The sequence below is a fragment of the Cariama cristata genome, unplaced genomic scaffold (assembly GCF_000690535.1).
Source record: "Cariama cristata isolate BGI_N322 unplaced genomic scaffold, ASM69053v1 scaffold6252, whole genome shotgun sequence".
NCBI classification, from domain to species: domain Eukaryota; kingdom Metazoa; phylum Chordata; class Aves; order Cariamiformes; family Cariamidae; genus Cariama; species Cariama cristata.
In genome coordinates this window covers 21924-34202 of record NW_009605383.1, presented here as the reverse complement: position 1 = coordinate 34202, position 12279 = coordinate 21924, and the positions used below count along the sequence as shown (strand labels likewise).

The window sequence follows — 12279 nt, the reverse complement described above, 5'->3', positions numbered from 1 at the left end:
GTAGCTGTAGTGGGATTAATCTCTTCTAGGTTTAGACATCCACCCTCTTGACCTCTGTATCAGAGCTAATCATAAGCTCCCCTGGAGGAAGGTGGCCCTTAATAAACTTTGTAGGCTACTCACCTAGGTGTAAAAGTCCATTTTCTCGTTTTACTTGACAAATACCTAGTGCATTTTTTCCAGTCCACGTGCAAATCATTTTTGCATTTTCCTGTGGGGTATAGAAAAGGGGAAAACTTCCTTTGGGGGTACAAAGCCCAGCAAATTAGTTAATCAAAGAATGAGACCTGACATCCTTATGGGTTTTAATAAGCATAGTTTCTACTGGTAGTAACTGTGGTAAAGTCACCCTGAGGAACTGACCTTTCCTGCTCATTTTACCACTCCTTGCACAACCACACAGTTTCAGTGCAGTTCTAATACGAGTTTACTGCTGCTTTTGGCTTTGAGGTGATTGGAAAAAGCGTGGTGGTGAAGAAGCATGGTTCATATTAATTCTTTCTATCCCATTATCTTCAGAGCAGGTGAGGCTGGCAGAGCACAAATGTACAGTGATCCTTCAAGGTGTATAGTAGCACACATGCTTTCTTGGGCAGTCGATTTCTGCCATGTCTGTTGTTCAAAGTGCAGAGAGTGGGCTTAGGCAGACACGACAGTGAATCTGAGTAGAATACTGCCATTGCAGAAGATGCTGCTTGAGCATTTTCCTTGGTAGATACCAAGTGAAGAATTGGGAATGAGCTGATATTTCTCATGCAATAATGTTCTTTTTTTAAGAATAACTTTTTGGGGTATCAATGCTTTCAATACATGCAAATATAGTCATATACTTTAGCAGACATATAGATAGGGATTTTTTATTTAAGATGAAATAAGAAGTGAGGGTTAATTGAGAAAGCACTAGTGAAATTTTTACCTTAGAGGATGTATTTTGGAAGTTTGTCTTTCAGTCAAGACACTGGAAGTTCTTGATATTTGCTGGATGTTGCTGTTTCTGTGTGTAATTTGTAACTTTTTTTCTCTGTTGTTCCTTGCCATGGTAAATTTTATTATTTAAAAATAAGATGACAGACTATTACTGCTTGTATTGTTACATATGTTTTACTTGGCTAGTTAATTACTCCGTTTGTTAACTGTTAACTTGTCTTTCCTCTCAATCTAAAGCAAAAAGGAGGCAAGCCTTAAGCTCTCTTGTGTTCAAATGTACTGCTTCTCTTATATTTTGGTGCTAGCCGGTTCACTTCTTTCACTACTGTCCAGTGCCAGCCCATTTCTTTATTCCTGTTTAGCATTGTTTTGTGCATATACTGTGCATTTACACAGTGAGCTTTTGATGTACTGCTCATATATCTACAGCTCTTATAATCCCCGATTTCTCGGCATTGATGTGCAAACCATTATAGAAACCAAGCACATAGCAAATTTTGAATGTTAATAGAAACAAGCTTTAATTAAGGCAAAATGGAGCTGGTAGAGGATATTCGTTCTAATGCATCAGCGTCAGAAAACTGGTTGCCAAGAACATGAGGAGAGATGTGGTCTTCCTGACATGCTAATGGGAGCGAGGCAAGTGCACCCAGGGTAGCGTGTACCTCCTTCACTGACGAGCAGGGACCATTAGTCCCAGTGAAGAAAGCTGCGGACAAAAAGGTCGGAGCACGTTCTCCTGAGCAGTCATGTTGGATTTGAGTTTTGAGGAATGAGCTTCCTTCCAGGCAGTTCCACACGACTCCTTTCTCCCATCACTGGGCCCTTTTGTTTTCAAAGGTCTCCTATTAGTTTCCTAAAATAGGACCAGCTTATCCTTGATCTCTATAATGATTTATTTTTCTAAGCAATTAAATTTCATTTCTTAAAGCTATTGTAGCTCCCTCACTAAAGAGAATGAATCACTGAATAAAAAATGCAAAGGCTCTGAGTGTGAAAGGCATGCTCAAATTTCATTTGATTTCAAGGAAAGGCTGTAGGGTTTGAGGGAAGCAGGGCAGGATCAGTGCCTGAAATTGGGTTGTCCCCACATGAAAGCCATTACAAGAATGGTCTGTTCCCAACAGCCATACTTAGAAAGCCTGAGCATCCTTTTCCCAAACAAGCAGCAAGCCTGAGGGGTTTTGCATCACCAGCTTGTAGAACCAGATGCAAATACAGGTATCCTGTGGCTTGCACACCTGCTGCTAAATATTTAAATGTGTTTGGAGATCACATAAATTTCTCAGTGTTTTGTGAAGAGTTTCATGAAGAGTTTTATCATTTAGAGCACTTCTGTAATTTGAAAATCAGATTTTTAATGGCCTGTACTTATGGCCTCATTTGTTATATTGTTAAATATGGCAGTATTATCATAACTAAAAACTATGTTGTCTTTAATTGTAAACATTCATTTCCATAGATAAGCAAGTATTATTTTCAGATGTTCACCTTTTTTATTTCATGCATAAAAATAGGCTTTCTGAAAACAAAAATGCCCTTCCACATTTTGAAGTTATGAGGGAAAGAAAAGACAAAGATTTTTCTTTTCTAATAGAAAATGTAGCTATTTAATGTGATTCTTTTTCTTTTTTTTTTCAGTTTTGCTGGCACTTAACTTTAAAATGTTCCCAGACTTTTTTTTTTTTTAATTTTAGTAATACTGTGAAGCTAATGGATGAGGCCTATTGTCTAAGACGTTCAAAGTATTTCAATATAACGTTATTACGAAATGACCAAGTTGGGTTAGCAAATTCTGAAATGAAATAATAGAGTTTTAAAATGGATGTTTTAGGCTTCTGTATTCATGTTTAGGCTATTATGTTAGTGATCACAGCTCATAGCAGACACCATGGACCCTAATTGACAAAATTATGAAAACCAAACATTGACATTAGAGGACTTTAGTACAATCTACTATTCTTCTAAGTACTGATGTAGCCTGTTGATGAGAAAATGTTTATGTCACTGTAAGATGCCATCTCACACAAAGGCACATGTATAAACAACATCTTTGCAGCTTATTTTTCAGACAGAAATTTGCATACTGCTTCAAAATACTTCGAATGTCTTTCTATTCATTTCTCACTTTTAAAAATGGAGAAGATGGAGTATTTACCTATTATCTCATTTATCATTCCACAAACATCACAATTTTGGGTGGTTGTCAGGGGAACTACATGAAAGAAAAGGAGGAGCAGGACAAAAGATAACAATACTAGCAGAATTTCTTAAGATTTGAAATGCTCCCTTAGACTAGAGTGATACTTGATTTATTAGAATTATTTAATAAGTGATAGGAATATTTAATGTTTTTATTAAGCATTTTTTTTCCAAAAAATATTCAAATTTAATTAAACCAACAGCAAAATAAGCTAGTGACGGGGAAAAAATATTATTCTTCTAGTTACACCAAGTATGATTGACTTTTGTGCTTCTCTTTTTTTCCTTGCCAGGATTACACTTTGACTATGTACTTTCAACAGTACTGGAGAGATAAGAGGCTGGCTTACGCTGGCATACCTCTCAACCTCACGCTTGACAACCGAGTGGCAGATCAGCTCTGGGTGCCTGACACTTACTTCTTAAATGACAAGAAATCATTTGTGCATGGCGTTACTGTGAAGAATCGAATGATTCGCCTTCACCCGGATGGAACAGTGCTTTACGGCCTCAGGTCTGTGCTTCCATAATGAAGATTTCATCACTGTCATTATGTATTGTTGATATTTGCTTCCTGGTACAAGGTTATTACAAACATTGGGTAGCACATTATGTAACTTCCCTGTAACTCTGAAAGATGCCTGTAGAAAACAAATGACACACTCAATGTTTCTTGATTTTGCCAGAAGCATCTTCAGTCAGGTTTTATCTGTTTCTGTAGAGTCACCGTATCTGGAAAGCCCACTGGCTATAGGAAGCAGAAAGGCATGCATTAATTGTAAACCTGAAAATTTTGTCCAAAATACAGGCGATAAGATTGAATGTGGGTGCTTATGTTGTCTCTTGATGTGTCTGTAGTTGATAAAGAAAAAGCCACAAGCAGCCCTGGTTAAATGGGGTCAGCCACAGTTAAGACCATGACTTATGAGTACCTTCAGTGATTTCTTCAAGCAGAAATCAGCACTGCAATGTGTTATATTTCAAACCAGAGGTACAAAGTGACCTTACATTATCCTACTTTCTACGTATTTTAGGCTTGACCTGTGTTTTCTTTGTTTTCTGTCATAACTTTTAAGGTTAAGAATGCCAAAAAATCCTGCCCTTAATAAACTTAACTACACTGTCAAAAATCTTAATGGAAGACTCAGTAGTATGAAAAAGTTGCTTTCTTTGGACAGGTTACTCCATTTGCTCCAGTCGTGTAAACTGTACCAGCAAAATAAGTCTTTGCCAGTGGAAGCTCCATTCCATCATCGGAAATTTCTTGTGGTTTTAGGCATAGATAATACTCAAGATTGCTGAACATAGGTAGTTCAGGATAAAGAGTCCCTAGTATAAAAATGAACGAGATCTGAAAAGTGGTACAGATGGATTATATGTCTAGTATCATTATTTTACCTGCTTTTGTTTTTATCAACAGTTGAACTTTTTACCTGACTTCGGTCTTGGCCCCTCACCTCTTTAACTCCTATTACATATCATGTATGGGCTATAATTGGATGGATCTTTCTAGACAAAATAAAAATAGACTCAGTCTATTCGTTAAAATAAGTTTAATTCTTTAAAGAAGTTTAGGATATTCAAGAAATATTGTCTTTATAATGAACTGCTTTTACAAAAGGAGGCTTTCATCTCACATGCTATTGACCAAGTATGGAAAACTGCAGGTTTGATATTCTTTCCGCAAGTAGTTAAATGTCAAAAAATGATGCAATATAGGGGTTTTTTCGTTTATCTCAAGAACAATCCCCACAAGAAATGTAATAAAAAATTGATGGAGATTAGAACTCTTGTGATTGTAAAAATGTATAGAAGTCTTTCCAAACATTTTTAGATTGTGACAGAGTCATTCAGCTGAGGATTATCTGTCATAAAACAGTGTATTTGAATAAGTTTGCTGCTTCTTCCACAAAACATAAATGTGCACAGGCAGACTGCATTTCAGTTGATAGTATTTGCTTAGCAGGGATTTCACCAGGGGTTCATGTGTGGCACACTTCTTTCCATTCCCTTTCCTCTGAAAGCACACAATATCCAGGGTCAGATATCCATGGTGTGAAGCAGCTGAGTTACTTAATGAAGCATAACTGTCTGAAATTAAAGCTTGCAAAATATAGGAATTATGATCTGAAGGAAGAAAATATCTGAGCCTTAACTCTTGATTTAAAGACTTGCACTTTGTGTTACTCTACTGCCAGCCTATCTTCTTGTGTTGTGGCTTCAGAACATCCCGATGGCATTGGCCTCAAGTTGCAGTCTGGAGGCAATGATTCGTTCTATGGGCTGAGACATGAACCTGGAGTTTTATGTGCCACAAGACACAAGGTCACTGAGAATAATAGGGGAAATTTTGAAGGGGTGCAACCGATTATAGAATATCCATGGAGCAAAGCAGTTACTCCAAAAATATATAACGAAAGTGATCCGGAGGCCACACTGGCTCTGTGTTCTCTTCTGAACAATGTAGAATTTGTCATCATTTTGAAAGACTTGACCTTCAGTTATCCAAGGTCTCTCTCTCTTCTTCAGAGAAAGCAGTTTGCTACTGCAGTGAAAGTCTATGAGAGTGGGGGAATGGGACAGTAACATTTTGAAGTTCAACTCATTTCTGGGGAATTTTTTTCTTTGGACATGGTACTGACTTGTTCCACTTTGTTCAGAGCAATATGCCAGACATATGATGATACAACAGCTTTTTTTATATAGACTTAAAAAAGAAATAATGACATTATAGACTGGAGATCAAAAATAGAGTCTTTCCAACTGCTTACGTGTTTGCCATGTATAGACCTCTTGTTCTCAGGCAGTACAATGCTAAACGTTATAAATAAATAGAGTGGAGGAATATATGTATTTTATCTGAAAGGACTCACGTAGTTATCACCATATAAAACATGATGGATGTTTGCGAGGTGAAAAGATTAGTTGTGATCAGTCAGAGAAGGCAACTGTACTTATTTCTGTTCTTTTTTTGGATTAGTGTGTTTCTGTATCAGGATGAAAAGGGGATGAAATTAGCCATCAGGACAGTGACCTAGTCACATAAGTAGTATTTATATTGCTTAGACTGATTTATATTGTAAACTTTTGGGGGACAGAAAACATCCTTCTGTCAGGTGTTTGTGCAGCACCTCCCAGCGCATCACAGGTGGGATTCCTATGCCATATAGCAATATAATCAAAGGCAATCAGCCTGGTAATAAAGTAGCAGAGAAGGGTAAGGGAATCTATATCCAGAAACTGGAGTAGGGAATTTTAAACAATTAAAAATACTTCCTTTATGTATTGCTTTCACCCAAAATATATGTATATCTGTGTACTGCTTTATCTTTGTCTGGCTCGTAATTGTTTCTCTGTCACTGCTGTGATGATGATTTCTTGAAACCTTGTTGTCCTGCTGTGTCAGGCAACATTCCATCCTATAAAAAATAAACGTGCTTTTCTTAGGAGCATGCACAAGCCTAAGCAATTAAAATTTGCTTTTGGTAAGCATTTGTGCAAGTTAAATTTGGTTGCTTGAACGTTCATTCAGGAGGGACCTCTGAGTACCCAACTTACTTTAAGTAAATGGAGTAAATTTGTTTCTATCTATATCTAGCTGTATCTTCTTTTCTAGTGGATGTTTATGACATTAAAAACATAAGTTTTGCTGTAGTGTAAAATGTTACTTGAACAAGAATGTGCAGTTTCTGGTACTGGAAATTGTGACACAGAACCACTACAGTATGTGAACAGGCGAAAATAAAAATACATTCCTTAAAAAGTTGTAAGGCAATTAGTAAGTTGAATGGAAGTTTGCCAGCTGCATAATTTTTAATAATTCTGTGAAATTAATAATTTGTAAGTGCATGTGTTCTGTATGACTGACATTTAAAGCTAGTTACACAACATAATAGTTAAGACCCTGGTACCACACTCCCTCTTGTATCAACTTTGCTCATGTGGATTCTGCTGAAGGCTCTTAGATGAGAACTAGGTCAGTGTAGGGGAAGGTGCTACAGCATGGGATAGAAACCTCATAGCAGCAATGCCCGAGTGTGCCTGCTTCTTTTACTTTAAGCACAGTTATCAATTGACTCAGGACCAAGATAATTCGATTGCACAATCAGTATGGCTTTGTAAAGTTGATCACTGCTAAGACCTTATTCGTCAGTGGTCACAGATTTAAGACTAAGTTTTCCCCTCTAAGACCCTCTAGGTTAGCTAGAGCTGCTAGTAGTCATATTGAGGAGACATTCCATAATTAATAGCGCTGTGTCTAGCACCCTGCTTGAGTGTCCAGAAGGGCACTTGCAAATGTTGATTGCAGAGAAGATGTCCCCCTAAACTGCATAGCATCTGAGGAACTGCTGTTTGTAAACTATTCCGACCCAGTGGGACGTGTTAATAGAGGAACCAGAGCATCTCCCAGCAGGCAACTGGACAAAGGTTGACCCAAGTATCCTCCTGTGATACGATAATTGATACCGGAAAGCCTATGGGACTAACATAAGGGTATTCAGAGGACACTCAGAGTGAACAGCAGTGGCAGAGACATGATCATGCCATAGATAAGGCTGGGAAAGACAAATATCAGCTGTGTGCCCTTCTCGCTGGCTACTGGAGGAACACAAGTGAGAGGATATGCAGAGTAACAGATCCTTGAGCTTTTTCTTCTCTTAGCTCATCCATTGCCTGTGTGCTCATATAACTGTCTCTCTGTGCAAAGAAATTGTAGTGTTTTCTTGTAAAAGCACCTTCTCAATCAGAGAAGGGTGGCCTCTGTTGTTCTATGAGGTAGTTATAATGGTCTTAATCCCTTCCTTTGGATATTATGTGGTTATCCATCTGAAATAACCTGTATGCTAAAGATAAGCATTCTTTCCTTCCTTTTCTGGGAGATTGGATAGGGTATTCATAATAACAACACGGTAAAAGAGGTGAAGAAATGCACCTAAAACTACTTTTCTCCTCTTGAAATGTTGCCCCTGAATTTTAAATTAGTTTACCAGATTAGAAGACTGTAATGTCAGAAGGTTAAGGGATTAAAGACAAAGCTTCAAACGGAGAAGACACATGGACAAAACCTAAACATTGAGGGTTCCAGCTTTTAGAGGTACGTTTAAGGCATTTCCCCTCTTGTATTATTAACATAAATTATCACCAGAATATTATTTGTTTAGGAACTAACTGTCTGCAATGCCCATCTCTTGTTCATATCAGAAAAGGATCAGTAAGGAATGGACCTAGTCAGGCCCAGAAGATAATTTAAATGTGACATTTATATGAAGCCATTATAAAGAAAATGATGTATAATAATCTACATGCTCTTGGTGAAGGCTGTGACTCAGCAAAACACTGAAATACGCTGAAGATTAATCATGAGCACATGATTATATCTGGCTAAAAGTTAGTACAAATATATAAATCCATTAATTTAAAAATAAAGTGCCAATGCTGTGTGAAGTTGTTAACACAATTGTTTTGATTGTGCATGTATATTCTTGACACTCCTGATATACAAGAGCTTGATGAAAAATGCAGATTCATCAATAGTGAAATGTTTTGCAAATTCATCCTCAGTGTGCTAAATTGCCTGCATTGGAGATAAAGAAGCAAAAATATGTTATTTGGGGAGAAAATTTAAAATTCAATACAGCACTTAATTACAAAATCCTCTTTAAATTTGAAAACTAGAGAAGTATACTCAACTTTGAAACAAAGCATTTTGCTAGACTTAAAACATTTTTTTTCAACATTTCAGGTTTTTTCCAGAGCTGCCACAAAACCAAGGAATCAGTTATTCACACAGCTGTAATCATTTTGACACTTGTAGCAGACTTTTTTCGCTTCACGTTTTCTGATATAAAGTCTTATTTTTTAAACTCAGCAAATGTTTGTGTAATATTTGCATATGCGGATAGGTCCCTTGAACCCCAAAGGGACTGGTTGCATAAGGCTAAGTCACAGTGAGTTGTTCCATTGCAGTCAGTGTAACCGCTGTTGTATTAAGCTGCTGCTCAACATAAGCCTATGGACCAGATTCTCAATTATTGTAAGCTATTCTTCAGAGAGACCTCACTTTGAAAAATAAACAACAACAAAACTTGGATTACTGGCTGTACAGTAATTCTGTTTGACGTTTGTATTTCAGAATCACAACCACTGCAGCTTGTATGATGGACTTGAGAAGATACCCATTAGATGAACAAAACTGTACTCTGGAAATAGAAAGCTGTACGTACATAATAAAATACAAGTAAAACCTAGTTCAGATGCGGGACAGTTTTCCTTTTATAGAACTGTGTAATATTTATACTGGTGTCTATAAACACTAGGATTTTTTGTTTGTTTGTTTATTTGACTTTTTTAAAAAATATAAGGGGTCATCCATTTCTAGGTGACTGGATGAATCCTAGAAAAACAGGTTTAGGACAGATGAAGTCATTTTTGCTCCAGCCTGACTTGACAGAAGCAGTGACTGGCTGCTTATCTTTAACACAAGAGAATGAATATTCCTATTTTGACCACATTCATTTTCAAGACAGCAAACACTGTGATATAATTTTCTTTCAGTATACTTTTTTATGCAGGGATGATCTTGCTGAAGGACCCCCCCTGAGCTTTCAGATAGGCCCCATTTATGATTTACAGTTGTGTTCCTAACAGAACCAGATTCTCTCTTCTACCTAGTCATATCCTAGGATTGCAATATTTGGATGTATATTTGTGCTTCGAGAGTTCCTGCTCCATTGCTGCTACTGGCTAGAGATTGTGGTCCATATACAGAAAATACAAGTATATGTTCTATATTCAGCTGTAGTCCTCCACTACAGAAACTAATAGAAATGGTGTGAGACACACTCTTTAGTGTGAGTGGAAAAGATCTGCCCCATCTATGTTTGTCTGTATTCATTGAATAATCCACCTTCTTCTGATGGTTATTAGTATAAATATACACTGGGTTTCAGTGCTAAATGCATATGATGTCTTAAATCACACTAACTGTAGTTTTGCAGATTGTTGGGTAGCATTTTCTGCCTCCTTGGGGCCATTAATCCCTATGTGAATTTTATGAGTGATACCATAAAAAAAAAAGACAAAGAAAAAAAAAACCAGAGTATTTTGCCTCAAATTCCTGGACAGACTGTAATAGCATAGCTCTTTGGGAGACCTTCCCACAGGCATACAGATCAAAATACCATACACCACTCCAGCTGTTCTGATTCTTTTCTTTGTCTCAAATGACAAACCACGTGTACTGTGTTTGAAGCTACATTTGAGTCTGCTGTTATTTCTGATTTACTCTCCTGCTTTGCCTGCAGATGGCTACACAACCGATGACATAGAGTTCTACTGGAGAGGTGGAGATAACGCAGTCACTGGTGTGGAGAGGATTGAGCTTCCTCAGTTCTCCATCGTGGAATATAGACTGGTGTCAAAGAATGTTGTCTTTGCCACAGGCAAGTATAGTGATTTGCCCATTTAGTGTTTAATTTCCTTGTGTATGACAGTTACTGTTTTATTAATCATAATTAATCATTGTTATCATAATTATATATAGTCTGTGTTGTGGTTTTGGCTAAAGAAATTACTTACTTGATAAAGCCTGGAGGTAGGAGCCCATGAAATATCATTTCTTGTTTATTTTTATTTTGTGTGTGTGTGTGATACTTAACCAGACAACCAGACACCAAAATATCTATGATCTAAATAAATATGAAATCATTCACCTCTGAATCATTAGTTTAAATGTAACCTACAGAGTTACTGATTATACATAAGTATGTTTGGGCATACTAGGTCAAAAAGCCACTGTTTTTATGAACACCTCCCTCCAACTTTTCAGTGCATGTTTGTTTTCTTGTTGTATGGTGAATGTAATGTCTTTTATATCTTGATTTGCACTGATGGGTATATAGTACTATATACATAGCCAGTGCTTTTGTCGTCATTAAGATGCTAAAATTAAATCCTTGGGTTTCCTTCTTGTTTCCTTGAAGATGTGATAAAAGTTACTGGTAACTCACAATATTAGATGTTTTCAGGTGACAAAGCACAATGTTGAATTACATCTTTAATTTTAGACACCAGCATAGGAAAACGTTGTTATGTGTGGCAAGACCAAAGCAACACAGAAAGCCATCAGCAAGTGTGAGGCCACTATTTGGGACCTCCGCATTTTCAGTGCTCTTCAGACCTCAGGAATGTGCTGTTTGTCTGTCCCAGCATACTGGAACAAATGAAGCACAGCTCTGTTATGGGTGAAGTGATGCTTACAAACATTACATTCTTTGGACACAGCATCTGTTTCAAAGTAGACAGAAACACAAGTTGTATTTCAGAGCAAAATGTAATTACTGGAATTGAAATTAATATAGAGAGTTTGACAACTGCCACTGTTCTTGTTTATCACTGTGAATGGAAGGGTTTTTTTCTATAAAGAAACAGATACTCTAATCCTATATCCTTCCATTCTGCAGCTAGTGCCAGCTTTGGCATCCAGGGCTTACCTGCCCCTCCACAGGACTGGATATGCTTTTGTAGGATGGCTCTTTTGGACAACAGTGAGAATACAGAGAACTTGCTTGGGAAGTTTTTATGACAGACCAAAGCCACCTTTTAGTTCAGTATGAAATATTTCAGTGAAGGCATGATTTCGTAATTTAGAGAAGAGAGAGAGTTGTTAAAATTCAGGAAGAAGAGCAATCCAAAGAGTTGTGAGACAAATATGAGAGAGAATGAAAACTAGGAGTAGACATTTATATGACTGACCAAATTTTCAGAACCATAACAGTCCTTTCCAAAAGAACTTGTGGAAGGAGTAAAAAGTCTCATACTTCAGGGTTTAAGACAGCTTGACTTTAGGGAGTAGGATGAGACAGTCACAGAGAACAGATTACTCTATGTTTCTTATACCATTTTCTGAAGCATTTAATTTTTGTCACTGATGAAGACACAATACTGAATATGCTATTATTTTGGTGCAGAACATTATGAAAATGCTTGATTAATTATGAAATTTTGTGACAACTATTTCCATGCAGGGGAAACATCACATTTGTTTCTCAAAAGCACGTATTTAATTCTAAATCTGAAGCATACTAGTGAATCTGATGAATAAAGTCAGCACACTCTCTTGAAATTTCTTCTCAACACTGCAGTGTCTTA

The 12279-nt window shown here is 37.1% G+C and overlaps 1 protein-coding gene across 1 annotated transcript in view; it reads left to right on the top strand.

Moving 5' to 3' along the window:
* The first annotated feature begins 3428 nt into the window (after window positions 1–3428).
* Window positions 3429–12279, top strand: part of LOC104155170 (gamma-aminobutyric acid receptor subunit beta-3) — a 30774-nt gene continuing 21923 nt past the window's right edge. The window contains exons 1-3 of the mRNA XM_009695915.1: window positions 3429–3643; window positions 9263–9345; window positions 10434–10571. Coding sequence (XP_009694217.1) covers window positions 3438–3643; window positions 9263–9345; window positions 10434–10571 — 427 coding nt within the window. The 5' untranslated portion in view covers window positions 3429–3437. The remainder of the gene's footprint in view (window positions 3644–9262; window positions 9346–10433; window positions 10572–12279) is intronic.